Below are 20,566 nucleotides of genomic sequence, written 5' to 3' on the forward strand. Positions count from 1 at the left end.
AATATACTAGTGAAGTGTAATTTAATTCAAATCCCAATTTAGTCACAAAGTTCTTTTTGGGGGAGGTTGAATTTGAGTAATTCTCAGTTTATCAATCACTGGAAAATTTGAAACAAATTTTATTTAATCTGTCATTTTCATCTGATTTTTTTCATAAAAACCTCTATACTATCACTTCTAAAAGTGTTTTGTGGGCTGGGGCTTACATGACTGTTTACGTCTTTAGATGGGCTCTTTACCATCTGAAAAACTGTAAATGTAGGGAGAACATGGTAAACAAAATTGTTTATTCATTAGTATGAGCCAATTAATTATTGACACTGGCTGGGAGGAAAAACACTTCAGAATTAAGCGAAAAGAGAATTCACTCCATCTCTTTACTAAAAAGTCATACAATGCCTTTATAATGAGCTAAGTAAATATATTTATACTAGTAATCCAGAAACTCTGCTTCTTTCTACATCACCCCAAACATATACACATGAAAAAATTCACACCTGGCATATTTGTTTATACAAGGTTTTTTAGGAAGTCTCTGGGATCCTGTAGGTTACATGCTGGAAGACAACTTCACCATGGAACAAAACACTGCCAGCTCAGAGTTGGGACAGTAAAGAACTGCAATAGAAGTGTCTTTATCAAAGAAAGAGAAAAGCCCCCAAAACCCTCCAGTCTTCCCTTCCTGATAACAACAGGTACAGGTACTTTACTGGGGCTATGGGGTGATGTGTTCTTGTGGAGCCTGGTAGTCAAGTTGGTTTCCACCCCTGGAAAGAGCAGTCACAGGATTGGTAATACACTGTTGAAGAAATTTTTGACAGCTTGTCTACAGCACCGCAGGAGACAATTTAACCAAGGTTACAGAAGAAGATTGCCTTCTTAGAAAAAATAATAAACAAAACCTCTATCAGTCCTTTAATAAGCTCCTTTTCCTCTTTGTTGTATCTGAAACTGAATCTACAAAGAGTGCAGATGAATTTAGAAATATGATAATTTAAATCATGGCGTTGGCTGACATCTAGAACTGTGGAGAAGGCAGAGGAAAAACAAACATCAAAAATAACTATTACTTCACCAAGGCAGGACTTTTTTTAGGCTTAAGTGTCTTGCTGAATGTCATCTCATTTCCCTTCTCAAAATTTCTGCCTAAGGAAAGTATTAATATTAATTGAGTTTCTGTTTAGGCCTTTTAGTAGATGAAGTATATATAAGGGAATGTTTCCTTCAGTTCTGTTTTATGCCAACTTATTTTTCTTCTTTTGTAAACGTCACTTTTCTCTTTAATAACTATAAATCTTTTACAAATATCACAGAGTGATTAGAAATGGGAAGTAGCTGTACAAAATATATTATTATATTTTTTCTTGGAAAAAATATTGAACTGCGTTCTAATTTTTGTTCAGAGTGTTCTGTGGTAATGATACAGATATTATGGATTTTTTTTTGTTGTTAATTATATGCATTAATGTATGCCATAAAACTTGATGTAACTTAGGGAAGATTAAAAAATCAGAGACATATTGTTACTTCTGTATTGCTTAATAAAACTTAATAAGAGAAAAAAGAAACCTAGCCAAATTACATTTTTCAGTATGCTGTGAAAATGTCTTCTTTAATATTATATGATTATATAAGATGTTCAAGCAGATCCAACAATCTTTATATGAGATTATAATTTAATACTTTTATTTAGAGGTAAATAAGGATTTATACATTTTTTCCTTAAAACCTAAAGAAACTGCCTCAAGCTTTCTGCAACTGACCTCTTTGCTTTGACGGTAATTCCTAACAAACTCCAAGAGTCTGAGTAACAGTGACTATTTTAAAGGGTTATGATAACTCTAGCTAAGCTGATTAAGAACCAGTTAAGTGATGGATCTGAAATCTAGATGTGATTGTGTAATCCTCCTTAACAGAAGATCCTTCTAGTGAGGCCTTGAAAGGACCACTTCCCAAAAATCCTGTCAAGAATTTAGAGGCAAGTAGAAACCTATTGCTAATAACATTTAGAAAAGGAATAAGACCAGGAAAATAAACAATTACCATGCAGACATGTGGTCACAATGTGACAGTAAGACCAGAAAACCCAAAAATAATATTTTTCAGTACAATAGAGTTATCACTGTATTTTCAGAAACATGGTCTTTGGACAGTGATCAAGGGAACAGAGATTAGGAGGAATGGTGGTGATCTGCCTTCTTCACACTCATGGAGGTTAGCCCAGGAACACTGTTTTCAGTGCTTTAAAAGGGATTCTCAAAAACAGGAGGTGTTCTAGAAAAGTGGTCCCCAAAACTATTTGAAGGAATAAATCTTATAGAGTAAAAACCTTGCCATGAGCTTGGTCTATTTCTTTTATCAAAAGGAAACCTGAGAAGCCCCTTGATCAAAGTATCCAGATGCACTCCCAGAGGAAGTCAGTGGCTACAAGATGGTCCCTTTTTCTGGGGATCATTTGATATAGCAAGAATCAAAGGATGCAATTCAAAGTCAGAAAAAATCAAATGAGAAAAAACCCCATACTGAATAAACAGTGAGAGTGTTAAGGCACTGGAATATACTACCAAGATGGACCAGCATTAAAAGAAGATCATCTCTTGGTGCATTCAGACAAAGACCAGGATTTTTTCCAAAAGATACACCTTTACCAGGTGTGAAGCTTTATTCAATATCAGATGGGTAGGTTGATAGATCCATGTAATTCACAAGTCCTTACAATTCAGGCTCACTCAATGTTCACTTCCAAAATTTTCCAAAGGAAAAGATGAAGTTCAATATAAGATTTAGACCCTTTTATTTTATGCAGCTGGTCCCCTCCATAAGAGTCCAGTGTGGAGTCTTGGTTTCCTGTAAGTGCAGAGGGAGAATTTGTCTCCTTGAATTGGGCAGAAACACCAAACCCTTTCTAGGGAAGCAAGAGAGGTTTCTCTGTGTTAGGCATCTCTACTGTCAGGCCATCACACAGGTATCATGACATCCACAAATAAAGAACCCACAAATAAGGAACGCAATCAAAATGTCTTTTTACTGAATTTTAATTTTCCATGATCATATAACTAATCTTTGCAGGCTAAAAATGTTCAGTTTCTACACTGCTTCTTCCCTGTCTCTTCCACCTTTCAGAGGATTGTTCTAGGCCAGTGGATTAGTCTAATCAATTATGTGTTTAAAAAAGTAGTAAATTCCCAGACTAGGAAAGGAAATGCATGAAGGATCCTAGGGTCTTGAATCTAGTGACTGGGACATTCACTTGAGAGATGATCAAACTGATAACAACGTTTTGCAGACAAAAATATTCTTTCATCCCAAATCAGAGATTTCTGGATAAGAAATTCTTGGCTATGTAAACGGACTGATATATTTATTACCACTTCTTTAAAATAAACTCCCCTACATTTTTGGAATGCCTATTATTGTATGGCACATTCAATGTCCTCCATTAGGATTTATGAATTTAGAAATGCAACACAAAGATTTCTAGAAGGTTTAAGTGTGTGACAAGCCACAGAGAAGGGGAAAATGTCTAAGCATTTAAAGAAGCAAAATTTCCAGTTCCTATTAAAAAACAAACAAAAAAACCCCCAACAAACAAACAAACAAAAAAAAAACCCAAAAACCCCACCAAAAAACAAAACCAAAACCAAACCAAAACAAAACAAAAAAAAAAACCAAAACCAAAACAAAACAAAAAAAGAAACAAACAGGATGTTGACTTTAGGGTTAAGCGGCAAGTGAGGGAGTATTCTCTGGATTAGACTTTTAAATGTAAATGCTTCCTTGTACTCCTTTACTGGATATAGTAATTTTACACAAAATCACTATTGGTTAAATACAGTTTATGGAATGGTTACAAAATATGGTTAATTATCATGAATGCTAGTCAAAATTGAAATGTGAAGCAAAGCAATAAAGAATTTTTTATACATAGTCTTCCTAAAATATTTCTGTGACATGCATACATTCTATTTGGTGTAAAATATGCTTCTTCAGTTAGAAAAGCTATTTTTGCCAAGACATACAAAAGCAGACATTACTCCTCTACTCTTTCTAAAAGACAGGACTGAGGTAATTCTTTCACCTGGCTTGGTTTACAGTGTAGACCAGAGCTGATGAGGGGTTTTTGTTTGCAAAGCAGATATTGTAGGTTGCATTTACTAATTTGCCACTGTCCAGGCAATGGGTTATGGCATCACTCTGTACAAGAGGAGACACATTGCTATTTGAGATAAAAATAGCTGAATCAAAAGAAATTTCAATAATTATGGAAGAATTGCTTTTCTTGACCTTAATGTGTAAGATGAGAGAAAACCACAAGGATCTTACTCTGACACTGTGTAATATGTGTACAAATACCCCATCACCCTAATCCAGAAATGTATGAAAGCCAGTGAGGGAGGCAAGTCTCTACATCAGGCCAAGCCACTTTAGGTTTCCTTTATAGTAAATAGCATGGTCTGTGATATTCAGTGCAATTAGCATTTTCCCATAGTATGTACCTACATTTGGCTGGATAAATGATAAGATAAACTCCCTGAAATGTACTTCATTGCCTCCACTTAGAAGTCTTATTAGTCAGCTCAGATATTGATACGTAAAGATAGCCATATTAAATTACATTTTGACCAAAGAAATATGAAAACAAATAAAATATATAAGCCTAGCAAAACTGAGCATGTTCCGCTTGTATTTTTGTGCTTCACCCTTTTTTCTGCTCAGTGCTAATTAAGGAGCAAGTAATTTTCCTGATGTAATAATTTCCTCTGCTGTGTTTAATTCATTTCATTGTTGAGTTAGATAGAATCCAGCCTAAAGACTGTAAACCCTGCTATTAACTAACCACTGCAATGACTGTGAGAACTAATTAGATGACCTTAAATGAATATGTCTTTTAATCTTTTTCACTTTGCAGAAGAAAAGACAAATAAAGCTAGGGTCTTAAAAAAAAATTTCCAGCAAAAATCCAAAATATGAAGCTTCCTTAGAAACTGTGGCAGGTGATCTACTCTCATACTGTTCTCTGTCCAGCACTACAGAAACCAAATATTCTGATGACAACCCCTGCTTTCCCTTGCTATCAGAACTCATCATTTTTCATATAACTTTGTCAGTGTCTTCCAAATTCAATTGCTATATAAAATCCCTGTGGGGAGAATATGGATATATATTGTTCAAATTGATCCAAACCTCCCAAACATGGAATTGATTTTGTCTTTTTGGAAATAAATTGCGCTTAACTCACATGTGCTAGTCGATCAAATCTGGCAAAGAGTTCATTCAGCATTCGGACCAGCTCCTGGGCTGACAGAGTTGTGGAAAGGTTGGTGAAGCCTTTAACATCTGCAAAAAGAATGCTAATAAAAAAAATTAATATTTCAGTCTATGTCCTTTAATTACTGAATGTTTTAAGTTATCTTCTAGCATTTTACTAGTGGAAGGGTCATTTTATTACCCTTGAAGTAACACTACCTCTGTCCTATACTTTTGTTCATACTGGAGTACTGAATGTAAACACTGAAGGGACTAAAAAAAAAATACTACTAAGAGTGAGCAATTTTTTTTGCCAAAAATAGGAGTAATGCAATTCTAGATTTTCAAATCATACAAGTCTCAAATCCTAAGAGTACAGACAAATCTGTGACAGTCTTGATATATACCAGGCTAAGACCTGTTTTATTTAGTCTCATTTTAGGCATGTGACAGAGGTACCTGAGTTAGAGCTATAGTGCACTCTTTATAAGGTATGAGTCTTTAATTGGATAATTCTTTTTTCATTCTAGTGACTTTACAGGGAGCCTAGTGTGATCATACTTTGAATTTAGGTGAATCAACTTGTGTGCCTGAAATTGTCATAGGATCTCCATTAACAAAATACTTGCAAACAGATTTCTAGCCTGTGTTTGAACATCTGGTTATTTTTCTTGCCTTTTGGCTGCTCACTGTGCCTAGAATGACCACATGTGAATATAGAGAAACATAAACACACACAAAGTCTGTTGTGTGCAAGATACCACCCAGAACAAAGCATGTAATAGCTCAGTAATTATTATACAAAGAAAGTATTGGCTACCTTATAAAGCAGTGATGCTCAAAAAGACACTCATCATTCTGGCACAAACCTCGTTAGCAATTGAAAGTTGACCAATTACTGGTGTTACAATCTGAGTACCAGAAGATTTTGTTTCACTTTAGCTGGTGACTTGTGGTGAACAAGATCACAATTTGACAGTGTCTGGGAATTACTAATGTAATCAATAAGAAATACAGTAATGATCAGGTTGACTGATAACACATCTTCAAATGTATGGACTGGTGAAGGTTTGGGTGAGGTTTAAACAAGATGCTTACAAACTTGGTAAGATTTTTACCAGTGAGAAGTAATAAAATTAAAAGGTAAAGTACCAAGCTATTCAAAGAGTAATGAATAGTAATAATAGACTAAATTTATGATAATAAGATTTTCAAACTACTATTTTCTACCCTTTTAATTTTCAAACAAAAAAAAATTTCTAACTGGATAATACTTTTAAGGATTCATATAGCATTGATTTAGGTAGTATTCAGTACTGAACATTCAGGAAACAAAATAAGGTGAATGAAATCTTGTTTTGAAATTACCTAGTTTCTGGCAGCATGTATAGAAGCCAACCAGTATCTGTATTTTAAAGCATGCAGAATTTTAATTTCAAATCACTTTCAAGCATAAAATATGTTTTGACTTCTCACCCTGTCTACAACCCTTTTCCATTAAAGCAAAAGGGCCATCTTCTCCATATTTTGATCCTTCTACAGCAACATTTACTCTGAGTATGAAAAAGGTTAATGGAAGACATTTTAATTTAGTGCAACTCAAACCTTTATGAGGGTCCTTGATACTTTCAATCAGTTTTAATAAAATAACATATCTGAGCAACTGCATGGCCACAGAAGCAGCAGATAATCAATTTATTCTCCTGCAGAAGTGCAAATTATTTTTATTGAACTTGTCCAGACAAAGTTATACTTTGGTTTCATTGAAAGGCAAAGTACTTGCTTTCCAAGCAATTTATCCATGCTTATTTTGCACTTCTTTTAATGATGACTTCAAAGGTGATCACTCAGTGATTTACCCTTGTATTTTGGGAAAGGCTTATGGAAAATGCTATTGACTTGACAAAATATTCTGATTTTCAGGAAATACAATAATACCAAGATTATGTAATATCATTTAGTAGAAGTTGATCATTCTGGTGTCATGTACAATTAGGACTAATTACCTTGAGTAGCAGCTTAGAGGATAATTATCACCCTTCTGATAACTTTAATGAAAGAAAAAAAATTAGAGAGGAGTAAAGATTAAGAAAATAATAATAAGACTGATTATATGAAAATGGCTGTAGAGCAGAGGAACCACATAACCTTCTCTGAGAACATCTTACAAGTCTTCATCTCATTTTTCAGTGTGTGGGGTGAACCATCAGGTTGGGGCAGAATATGTGTCCACATGTAGGAAGGGCTCCCCTTCCAGTGCAATCCTGACAACTTAAGTGAACTGAGTGTGAAAAAAAGTGAAAAAAAAAGTGAGAAAAAGACAAAAATGGTCCAGACTCAGTGTTTAGTTCAAATGGATTTTGCCGTTACCATGGCATCCAACCATCTTGATGAGTAGAAGAAGGCATCAACATGCTTCTCTGCTCAAATACTAAACAAAGGTAAACTATTTTTTTTTATTTATGAATGAATAAAGCAACAGAAAGTAAACCCTCAGACAAGAGTAATTTAGCAACTCTGAGACCTTAAACATTACAGAAACATTCACCCACCTGACATTCTCATAACGATGAATGTAGATCTTATGGAACTGGTGCTGCAAATGTTCGTCTTCTACATTGGTCATATCATTTATCATTTCCAGGACTACAAACCGAGGTAACACAGAGAGCACCAGCCGTTCCTGAAACAAAGAGGAAACCAGTATCAGTCTGAACTGGTATTTCACAATGCCCTGTTTAAGAGTCTGGATAACTGGTTAAGACACCACCCTCCTCTCTAAAAATTCCAGCTCAGGCCATTTGTGATAAATCACTTTATCAGCCTGAGTCCAGAGTCCAGGATACCTCTGGTTTAGGTAAGGAAGAATAAAATGAGCTCACATGCTCATTCAAACCAGTTCTCTTGACTAGGAAGACTGGATAACATATCCAACATTTCTAATTAAGTTTGTCTGTGTTTCAAGAACACTCAGGAAGAGTAAACATTTGAGACATATGTTTATATATATACACATGCTTATTTACAACGCATATTAGTAGAGTATCCATGTGTATTAGTTTATTATTAGTGTGCAAACACAGTGTATCAGTGCATACTAGTGCACATATACTTCTAGCATTAGTGTATAAATATATATACATATCCACACAAGTGCTGTTTCCAGCCCTGTCATAATATACTTAACCCTAGAATTTTCACAGAATTTCACCAAATTTTCTCATTTGGAAAGAACCCGCAAGGATCTTAAGTGACTGGGCTATATGGGGATTGGACCTGGAATCATGGTTATTAGCACTGTGCTCTAACTAACCACATCTTAGTACAGCCAGGCAAGCCTTCAAAAAGTAATCAAGTTCTTTCATGGAAGCCCTAGATCATGCCCTGAGAGATTTTAGACTGGCTTCAGTGGCTCATCAGTTTAACAGCTTTGACAGATTTTTGCAAGTATCCAACCCAAATCTGTTTCTCTGCAAATTAAACCTTCTTTTTATCCTTGCAGTTTGGGCATGGATAATTATTGATTGCTGCTTTCTCTGTAATAATCTTTCTGTACCAAAATACTGTTATTGTGTCCTCTTGCCCTCAGTCTCCCTTTTTTTTTCAGATCAGAAACCTTCGTCCAGTATTGGAATTTATCACTCCCAATCACTCTGAAGTAAAGGTACAATTTTTTACTTTTCTTTTTCTTTACAGGATTGCAAATACTGAAATCTTATTAAACTAAAGAAGAGAATGTTACTAGCATGTATGTAAGCTATATATAACCAAATTTAAAACAACATTTTGGGAAATAGGATATGTCTAGGGAAAACCAGATATTAACTTCCAAATCAGCCACATATGTAGACTACAGAACACAGAGATGAATAAAGTCCTCTCCTCTCCTCTCCTCTCCTCTCCTCCAGCCTTTTCTGTCAAAGAAACTGATGTTGACTTTATTTTGAGGCAACTTGATATCAGGAGGATGTAAAATAATCACTTAGTATACAGGCTGTGTGCTGTGTCTCTTCTCAAGAGTGAAAATTTGTTCCGAGAAAACAAGAAAAAACAAAAAGGAATGATGGGTGGAATGAGATAGACAAGCAAACCAATCATGAAAATAATTATTTTATGCCAGCAGGATTCAATGTCATGTGGGTGAAATGTTGCCATAGATGAAACATCTGAATAAATGAAGGAATCCCTTCGTAGGTTTCACAGGAAGTGATATCACTACTAACTTACAACTTTCACAGTGTAGATCATGAAGAATTCTCACTCTGAGCAGTGTTTGTCAGCAGTTAGTAAACAATCTTCAGCTCTGATGGGAACATGTTGTGGATAAACACCTCCATTTGTCTGGATGGCAGCACCAGCTGAGGTGAACTGTTTGTTTGTTTAACAGGGGGGAACAAAATCTGCCAAAAGCTGCACTGGAGCACTGGAGTGTTACACCCCTCTCCAAAAAGGCACTCCTTCTGCAAAACATGCTGACAGAATATGAGAGAACTGAGAATCTCCTAATATTTAATTTATCCACCTATTCTACAAACCTTTGCTAAATCAAGACCTGTCGTTGTGAGGAAGAGACAAAAAATTATGTGAGTGATGGCTGATACAGAGCAGGCTGTGAACTATAATGCAGCGAGATCTGCTTTATTTTGGGAAATAGCCAAGCTCAGACTTTCTGTTTTCCCATACAGGATGGTTCTAATTTTAGCACATCTGCTTTGTTTTGGCTTTCTTCCACCCTTTCCACCTGGGAATTCTGCTATCCTTCATTCTTCTGATGTGTAAACACTGGATATGATGCTTGTGATAGCAAGAAGCAAACCAGTCCCTTAGGAGGTCCTTCATACTCCTGCAAACCCAGGTTTCACAGGAATATTTAGCCCTCAGCTAAATATTCCACAAGCAAATATCTCATGGTTTCTTAAGATGTCATGCTAGCAAAGAGCTGCTGATTGATAGTCTAGGCATCAGAGATATTTTTAAAATTGTGTGTCCTTGAGCTTCCTGTGATAGAATGCATTTAGATTTTCTTATTCCTTCACTATTAAGATACATAGCTCAATATGAACAAAAAATAGAACCACCTTCTGAACAAATTAGATCAGTATTTCAGGGAGTTGTAAGAATAAAGTGTCCAATGACTTCTTGTGAAGATACATTCAGAATAACACTAAATTTTTTCACTGTTAAAAGAAATATGTTATTTCCTAGCTTGCCCTTGAAGGATGACAAATTGGCATAATTTTTTTTTTTTAAAAAAAAGAATAGAAAAAAGAAATCAAACAGAAATCCTGGTTGTAATTGAACTATTTATGAAATCTATGAAAAGTGATCATTAAAAAAAAAAAATTCCTTCATACATATATGACTTAAATAGAGAATGTACTTTTTTTTTTTTTCCCAAAAGGAAAATCTTACATTCCTTATTTGTATTTACCTAAGACCGTATTGAGCAATGCCTCTAGAAAGTTTATTTAAAATAAAACATAGTTGTCTTGGCACATGTTCACTAAGCCAAGAAAAATGTGCCTAGAACATTTGATATCTTAACCTTCATGCTACTCATTAAGGTGAGTTAAATGTTCTTGTCTGCACGTAAGATCTCAATGACCCATAAAACTGAGGTTAATTACTTTGCCTCTGTAGCAGCCCTCCTCCATTAATAGTGAAGTGTTTGATGAGCCTTTGTCAGAATCACAACTGAAGGTTCATGAACAGCTCGTGTCACTACTCTGCATGATGTATGTTGTGCTAAGGAAGAGCACTGCAAGAAAAAACAGCATTTAATTGTGTATGTGTGTATCTACAGATACTTTTTGAGGAACTTTTGTTACCATCAATTCTCTGGTACTGAAACATTCAAATGACAGAAAACTTTTTACTCTGTGGGCGTCAGCAGTCCCTTGCTATGCCCAGCTACTCTTACATCACACCACACTGACAGGATGGTGGGGATGCTGAACCAGGCTTCTTCTCCAAACTGGGAACTAAGGTGGGCTCTAGTGTGGATCATTTCCATTCTTTCTTTTCCTACAGCTGATTCTAGCATTCTCTGGACCAAGATATGTCCTTTTTCAGAGGTCTTTCAAGTAATTTTTCTTCAGTCCAACAGTTAAGAAAGATTTTCAGTTATTCAAGAATGAGTGTCATATCACTCTTCCCTTGATATAAAGATCCTTGCCACATAACTCCCCTTCAAGATACTTAAACACTATTGCTCCTATTTCACAGATTTAGATACTGTGGCAGAGAAGAACAGCACAAAGGTGTGGAGGTCATGTACAAGAAAGCAGTAGCTAATCCCAGGCAAAAGAAAAATGTCATTTTTTTATTGTCCTCTGTACCTTACTATTTACATGATCAAAGGCTCCTCACATTTCTAGTCAATCTCTTTGGAAGGCATTTTCAGATCTGGAGGGTAACACATGAGAAAAATTTCCTTCTCTTACAGAGAAAGCCCTAATAAAATGTTGTGAACTCTAGGGTGAAGGAAACTCCATCACCCAAATCTTTGAAAGGTTACTAGTTGAGCAGTGGGCTAAGTGGAAGCAATTCAAAGCAGCAGTGGTAAGTGGTTTGAAAAGGAGTAGAGATATATTTGCTCAAGAGTAAATACATACAAGAAAGAAAATAGCAACAAAGGAATGCTAGAAAAGAGCTGGTGAACTATTCTTCTAATAACACTTCATGACATGAATCAACCCCAGTCTTTAAGATGGAACAGTCAGAGTTAAGAGTAAATAAATTTGAAAAGTACCTTTAACCTGAAGAATAACTATGGTAAAGAAAAAAGACCAATAAAAATCATTAAATGTAACAAATTGATCATAGAATTCAGGTCTGCATTCAGACACCTGATTTTTGACTCCAAGGTATTTATGCCCAAACTTCCATATAATCCAATTAATCTGGAGAGATACTCATGACGTCTTTGGTGTCACTGTAGGTCTCTTTGGGTTCTGTTGCCTGTTTTGACTAGATCTCAGTCCACAGTAGTAGAAGCTCATAGATGTAAAGAGTGTGTAGTCACTTAGTTTAGGAGGTGTCAAATATGGAGCTGACTCCTACCCAATCTACTCCTTCAGGAAAAGTTAGCAACAGTGAAACAAATCCTGCAATGATAAGGAAATTAACTTCATGAGTCACCCACATCTACTTAAAGTCCCTAGACTGCAATTTAACATTGACTGCCTCTAAGGCCCATTTACTGTCTTAATGATCTGCAATAATCATTCTTTATTGTACAGCTTTGCTGTGGTCTGCATGCACTGATCCCTTGGGTCGCTTGTACTGAAATCAGAGGGTACCAGTGCTTGCAACTGCACAAACACAGGAAGGCACATTCATGGAGAAGTGGGACATGTCCCTGATGAATAAATAATGACTTTTGCTGCCGTTTTTGAGAGCAGTCAGCTAACCAGTGCATAAGGCCTCAGTCTTGTGAATAGAAATGAGAGACCTTTCCACTTGGGCTGATCAAAGAGACCAAAACTTCAACAAGCACAAAACATCTACAAGCAATTTGGGATCTGGAGGAAATTGCTAAGAGAAAGGTCAAACTCCTTGAGGTTTCTCTGCAGGTCATGCAAGGGAATCACCGCTGCAGGGTCTGCTGTCTGCAAAGGCTCCATGCACCAGCTCCACTTAAATGGTTCAGACTTTTTTTGTTCCTCATAATTTTTATTGGGGATGGCTTTGCCAAGGCAAGAAAAACCCCTCTTGACTGACAGGTGAGTTCAGGAAGAAGTTCTTCTTCTGCATGTATCATTAAAAGGGGGAGCCTACAGAGAAGTGGGAGTAAGTCTGGGCTTGGAATCATGCTGGTTATGGCTATTCCCAAGACACTTGTGAAAAATTGGAGTGGGTGTACTCCAGAAGTGTTTAACCATAGATGCTCTCGAGAAACTGTTTAACATTTTTCATCTTGATTTTTAAGAATCATTTTTCCAGAACCATCAAGCTTATCTTTAACAACATTTACAATTAATATCAGAGGTGCTTTATTGTCTTAAACACTGAACTTAATAGGATGTGAAAAGGGCCATTCAGAGCAGGAGTAGTTTTAATCTTTCTGGAGTACATGAGCTTTTATTATATTTAAGAAATGTCAATAAAAATTGTATTGTTTTGTACTGAAAATCTGACCATGTTCAGAATAGATGTAATTATTGTAGGTGCCATTCTAGAAAACAGAAATTAGCACCTCTCATTATGATGAACTGCTCTGAAGAGAAATTCCTTTGTGCTTACTAAGAGTACAATGGACAGTCTATTTGTGGCTGTTCTTTCTTGTGTCTCATCAAGACAATGGGAGTTAATTAAAAATTACTGAAATAACAGCAGTACCCAATTCATTCAGACTTGTGGGGTTATGAGGCTGCCTTTAGCTTTTACTACTTATTTCTGCAATGTTTGCTATGAGCAATATCAACTTTGTTTTATTTTAATTCCAACAAATATTATCCCAAATTATCCCATTCTTGGCCACATGCTCCATTTAGGAATCTGCTGCTTTCAAAGAGAAACAAGGCCAGATCATGCAGAAGGTCTTGGAGTCTCCTTTTGTTTAGCTTTTGTCTATGAAACATATCTAGAATCTCAATCAAACTGATAACCCAGTATTTATGAGAGTGAATGAAAGTGAACCCTTCATGAAAGTGTCTAATGAGACGTTGCAAAGTTTGTGGCAATGAAAGTAGGAAAAAGCTATTTCCACATAATTGTAGGAAGGACATGCTATTCAATTGTTTCCTCTGTGCTGTTTTCCAAACCAGCATAAAACAATATACATAGCACAGGCTGAAGGGAGGAACTGCAAAGTACTGCTGGCCCTTTGTTTTAGCTGGATAGGGAATGGTTTGATGATTCAATACCTGAAGCCACATTACAAAATCTTGGCAGGGTGTGATGACTAATAGTCTACTGCCAGATATAAAAGGAGGTGTCTTTTTTATTGCCCTGTTGGCCGTGTAAGGAGATCACAATCTTAGTGCCTCCTTACCCTTCAGTTCCTGAGATGTAGAAGGATGATTCCAGGGCTGCCAGTTTGGGTTTTTATGCCTTCCCAGTATAATTTTGGCTTCATAAATATGTAGCTCATCCTGTAACATGCTGGGAATTGGTAGAACAACACTCCCTGTCTTTCTTTTTTCTTTTTTTTTTTGGATGATACTTGTTATTGCTGATGCAGATTTATTTAATAAAAAAAAAATATTCCTCTTCAAAATATTTACAAAAATACTTCAAAAAAATTTTTAGAAGTAACACAGTTGATCATGAAGCTAAATGCTAACTGCAGGCAGTAATTACACTATGGCACAGGTACAATGAACCATCTTATCTTAAGGCCACATGAGCACCAATAACTTGCGCGGAAGTGGGTGGGAGTGCATCATGAAACAATCTCCTAATAGCGCTTTGTTTGTTTGAGTTGTGTTTTAACTTAGGCAGTAGGATCTACAGGTCTCAGATTAAGTTCTCTCAAATTAAGTGTCTGTATTGAATACACGCAATTGTTAATAATTCCAGGTCCTCTGAACCCTTATATCTGATTTTTATCTCCTGAATGAAGAACATGTTAGATTTACATTTTATTGTGAAACCCAACCATGTTAGAAAGATGAGTGGTGAAAAGCGTGAGTTACAAAACAATTTGTATTACTGACTTACCTTGTAGACATGAACATTTATCACAAAATCATGCAATAATTTGAATTGTAACATATGTTCAAGATCAGTCAGTTACCATCTCCTGGCCATGGGCAGGAGAACCTTCCTCTGGACCAAGTTGCTGAAAGTCTCATCCAACTTCCAGTCAAAGGGCAGCCACGACTTCCCTGTGCAACCTGTTCCTGTGCCTCACCACCCTCACAGTCAGGAATTTCTTCCTAATAACAATCTCAACCTACTCTCTTTCAGTTTGAAACCATTGCCCCTTGTCCTACCACTGTATGCCCTTGTCAAAAGTCCTTCTCCATCCCTCTTGTAGCCCTTTTAGTCACTGGGAGATTGTATAAGGTTTCCCTGTGGGCTTCTTTTCCCCAGACTGAAAAATTTAAAATTTCTCCACCTTTCTTAATAGGAGAAGTGTCCCAGCTCTCTGATCATCTTCCTGACTGTCTAGATTTCCTCCAAGAGGTCAATGTCCTACTTATTGTTGGGGATCCCTGAGCTGAGCAAGTGATACTCTCCAGCTCCGAGTAACCCATTAGACTCATCTAATAATGGAAAGGCATATTTTCTATTTTTAATTTTGTTTTTTTCCAAATAGCATGATGATTTTTTAAATTTATTCTTTATTAAACAATAGTGCAGAAGACAAATATTCAGAAGAAAAATATTTATATGGAAATAAGACCCATATTTTGACAAAAAGCTTTGTACTATCTTCTGGTACATTCCATAAATTTCAGTTAGTTTGCAAGGAAGGCCAGAGTCAGAGTTAAAGAATAGGAGAGATAGACACAACACTGATTTCATAAAAGCATAATGTTAAGTTTTCTTAATTTTACTGGGACAGAAAATGATTATAAAACAGCTCCTACAATTCAAATTTGTTCTAAAATATCAGAATGGCACCATCTGACTTTAATGCTTATTGTGCTGTGTTTCTCTGGAGCAGCTTTGACTTATCTGCTGTTAAGTCTTCATTTAATTCTTCTGTACTTATTCTTTTTTCTATTGATTTACATGTCTCTTTTTCCATTTTGTTATGTTTTTTGAGCTGTTTTGAAAATTTCTAGACAACTTTAGCAAAATACACATCTGTCAGGAGTACTCATGGCAGCTAATGACATAGAAAATATCATAAAGAAAGATTTTGTGCCTTTTATTGTTCAGCTTTTCATGACTAAATCACTGCAGACACCAAGATGAATAAGAGCCAAAAGGTCATATTTTCTGGTCAAAACAAGGGATGCACCTTGTCAGAGAATTACAAGATTCCAGTACTAAACAGAACAAGCAGGCTAAAACTTCCTTTCAGTAGTCAGGAGAAGTAGCCACCTCCTGAAAATCAACCCCCTTTGAATAGGCTTGTAGATGGGAAGTTGAATACTGTTGATATTGTTGCCTTTTTCCTAATCTGGAAATGAAACTCGACATAATTTTAGTAAGGAGGTAATATAAAAGGAGATCTTTAATGAAGGCTTTCAGGGGCAGTTGTGGAAAGGTGTCCACAAAAGCCCACTCCTACAGGGATGAGTACACATTCATAGGTTTTAGGAAATTAGCATAATTGATAAAAAGCACCAATCAGGAGGACAAGGGATGATGCCATTTCCCCACAGGTCAAACCCCTTCTCTGGAGCCCCTCCTTCAGCACTAGCTGTACTTTGTCCATGAGAATGGATCTCAATGAGTTGTTCTCAGCCTTGATTCCCAGGAAGAACGAAGATGGCACAGAACCTTCTACCTCCTGGGCCTTGGAGCTCTGGAGTTTTGTCTTTCTGCTCAGGGAAAGGCCATGGGAAAGTACTGGGAAAACTAGCTACTAATACAACAGGTGACAGAGTTACAAATATATATGTGAATAATACATATTGAGAACATATAAGAGAATATCCAAAAGGCATCCATATGAAGGACCATTAGCCTATTTATAAATGTTTATCCAAATATTCTGTCTTACCTTAAATTATCTCAGTAATGGCATCAGTAACTTGACTCTGTTTATCTTGGAATTGGTATTGCTTATGGTTATATGATTTCAAACCATTACCTGGACTACAGAGTCCCTCTATTAATTAAGTGTCTTGTAAGGACATTAATTTTAGAGTCTTCCTACAGTCCTTTTAGGGCACTAAAGGAAGTTTCTTAGAACGCTAACAGTTCTGATCCTGAATGAGAAATTCAGAGCAGAGGCACTAACTTCATTAATTTGGAGCTTGGAGTTCTTTATTAAGCCAAGAGGAATGTGTGACAGCCGAGCTGGTAGAAGTCTCATCACTGTAGGTGGCTGAAACTATTTCATTCTCCTTACTAATTTCATTTCTTGCCCCTTCCCTGATGCATCAGTAAGGGTCACTAGTTGGTGGCAGCTCTGAAAAAAGTTTGTTTGTTTTTTCTTTTTTTTTTTAGACACCTCTCTCTTTAGCAAAGAGCTGAGAGCACAGGAGACACAAGCCACCAAAATCCTGTCAGTTTCATTCTCTGTTGACCATTTGAACAACCTGGTTTGGAGATCAGAGTACCACCCACGAGTTTTGTCCTCAGTGAATCCAAAATCCATCTACTAGGAAGGAGGTTTTCTTCGCACTAATTTTTTCTAGGGAAAGCTACTATGCATGAAGATTTGACACTGGGATTTTTCCCTTATATGAATTCAGCATCTGACCACTCTCTCTCTGTCACTGACTATAAATCTCATTATTCTGCTTGAGCCCATATGACAACTCTGGATTTGCAAGGAATGGAAGAGAAGGCAGCAGATAGTTTTTGTACTGATTTTACCTTAGATTTTTACTTGACAGAAAAATGTGGAAGTTATGCTTTGATGACAAGAAACAAACACCAGCAGTGGATGTGAGGGTACTACGTATAAAATCTTACTTTGCAGTCTCTGGATTTCTACTGCAAATGGGTTCAGTAATGGGGGGGTTTGAGGGAAGGTGTAGTAAATATATATACTGGTATCTACAGAATCATAAGTGCATGTAAATATTTCTTCCTGCCAACAATAAGGAAGAAAAGTCTGTTATTTGATTTAGAAAACAGGTCACCCAGTAAATCAGAATATGGAAATGGATTATAAAAAACAATATAAATTTTTCACGTTCCTTTTTTTGTTGGATTAACTAGTATGTTATACTTAGAGCTTGATCATCTAAGTGCTGATGGATCAGCATGAAGAAAAAAATTCTGTGGGGACTATGGTTCTTTAGAGAAAAGTGCTAAGATGAAAGAAAGTCTGGACAAATGTGAAGCTTTACTTAGAACATCATAGTTAACAAATTGGCTTCTGTCAAGTGGAAATAAAAGCCCAAAATGTAATATCTAACTAGAGGTTTATATAGGTTTTCTTTTTAAATTGTGAGTTTATTGTCTGGCCTTTAAAAATAAAGGCTCAGTTATTGTGATCATAATTTTAAAATATGAAGCACTATTTTTATAAAGACCGTGTGCTCTCTAAAATTAAGATTATTCTTTTATTTTTTAAACTAAATCTGAACTTTACCCTCATACCAATTTAGAGAGATTTTAATATTCTTATCACCACTATATATACACGCATGCACACACACACATATATATATATACATATATGTACATACATATGTATGTATATATATATATATACAGATTCATGGTGCTTAACCCTCTTAAAATGTCTGTTCCAATCCCAGTCCAATCTGCTTTTATTTTAGAGGTTGTGAAGTACTGACAGTTGATTAAATTCTAGCTTTGTGAGAGCTTGATGAAACCTACATAACATGTAAGCTGCTTAAAAAAGTTAAAAAAATAAAAACAAAAAACAAACTAGAGTTCATCAATCTGCAGAGAGCTTCTTAAAGCCATGGGAAACAGAGATTGTTGCAAGGGAAAGTGTGAAAAAAAAATCCTCTGGAAGTAGCGGTAGAAGGAAACAAATGGTCAAACAGAGGAGGTTTTTTAATGCAAAAAGAGATTAAGGCAGGATTATAGCTTTTCCAAAGATCTCAGGCAGAAGAGACTAAATATGCCAACAGCAGATTATTCTGAAGACTAAGGGCTACCTTCTCATTTTCTAGCCCTGATACCCATACTAGAAAGATAGAATGTGTGATAATACCTAGAAAACAAAACTATCCTCTTCTCACCTGGACAAATGGTCCTTTCAGGTGGTGAGCTCTAATACTTTATGCAAATCAAATGAAACAATATCCAAACTGTTTTGACTTTCAAAATGAGCTTTAATTGGATTTGTGGAATCCCCTATGAGAAAGAGATTACCTGGAATGTAGGTGCTCAGTAAGCCACTGGCAGGACTTGCAGGGAGGAATTGTCTGGGGGGTATTCTCTTAGGGGACTCTTCTCATTACACCATTTCATGTAGAAAAGGTTTTCTTCTTTCTCCTCACTGGTCTGACTCAATCCATAATTAAAACTTGCAGACACCCATCTTTGTCCTACCTTGATGGGAAGCATCCCTAGGAGCCCAGTGGATCAGGTTTGATACCAGCCTGGACCTTCTGGCCTGAATGCTCCTTGCAAGATTGGAAGCAGGCAGTGCTTGCTCCCCACCTACCTTCCTGCCTCCAGCCTTCAGCTCCAATTCCCCTGCCAGTGTGTGAGATGCCCAAGAACACTTCCATATGAATTAAGGAAGATGTTAAGAAGGGCCCTTATTTTCACATAAGAGGACCTTCTCTCGATGGAATTGGAAATTATTTCTGCAGAGAAATCAGCCTGCTTGCTGAGGACTGTCTTGCAGAGGGATTTAAACTGTACAACTAAAAAGACTAATGTGGTGTGGCTTTAGCAACTTCTAGAACTAGGTATCTGCCCTGAAACTACACAAATGTAGTGCTAAAATTAGAATAATTTTCTCCATTTGGTTTGTCAAGACTTAGAACCTGGAGGATTTGTTTCTGCTTTGAGTTCACTCCCTCCCAATTGTTTGCCACAGCAAGAGCTGAGCAGCCTTGCTGGCGAGAGGCTGAGGTAGAGTTTTCTCTTCATGAATGATGCATAACCTGCTACACTGAGAGCACGAATGAACACCTCTCCAGAGGATGAATGTAAAAGTCTAACAGACATGGACTGTTTTCCCCTCTGATCTCAAACAACTTTCATATAAAATGATATTAGGTGCTCTGCTAGAAATAATGCAAACAAAATGTTTCAGAGAGGATATGTATTGGGTTTTCTAAACATTAGTCCGGACCCCAGGTTATTCATGTTAGTAAGATACAGTTTAACAGCTTTGCTCAGTTTGAAAGCAGCCTCCCATCCATGTTTTCCTACTGCTTTGTCCAGGCTTCATTAGTGTCTCTGGTCTAGAGCAGTTTTGGAGTGTGGTCATGACACCAGGGAAGTTTCTAATTATGACTAAACACGTTTTCTGTGAATTTCTGTCCTGCAATGTTGTGATCTTATTACAAGAGAAGGGGTAAGGGCTGGACTGTTTTTTATAGTCTTGTAGCTGTAATAACTTTAGCTATTTAACTTTTATGATTTTCCCTGTCTAGTCCATTTAAGGCTTCATTTGCAGCTTCAGTTAGTCAAATATTCCTGCATAATTTTTATTTCACAACAATATTCCTGACTGCACTACACAATAATTGTTTTCAGATATGTATATCTTGACATATGTATGTGGGGTGCAGGAAAAGGCAGCATGACAAAG

The 20,566-nt window shown here is 36.4% G+C and overlaps 1 protein-coding gene across 1 annotated transcript in view; it reads right to left on the reverse strand.

Annotated features, from left to right (window-relative positions):
* ADCY8 (adenylate cyclase 8) overlaps window positions 1-20,566 on the reverse strand; it is a 116,772-nt gene that overhangs the window by 60,643 nt on the left and 35,563 nt on the right. Inside the window, 2 exon segments of the mRNA XM_041407573.1 lie at window positions 5,240-5,351; window positions 7,800-7,930. Of these exon segments, the coding sequence (XP_041263507.1) occupies window positions 5,240-5,351; window positions 7,800-7,930 (243 nt within the window).

This window comes from Onychostruthus taczanowskii, unplaced genomic scaffold (assembly GCF_017590055.1).
Source record: "Onychostruthus taczanowskii isolate IOZ18803 unplaced genomic scaffold, ASM1759005v1 scaffold27, whole genome shotgun sequence".
Classification (NCBI taxonomy): Eukaryota; Metazoa; Chordata; class Aves; order Passeriformes; family Passeridae; genus Onychostruthus; species Onychostruthus taczanowskii.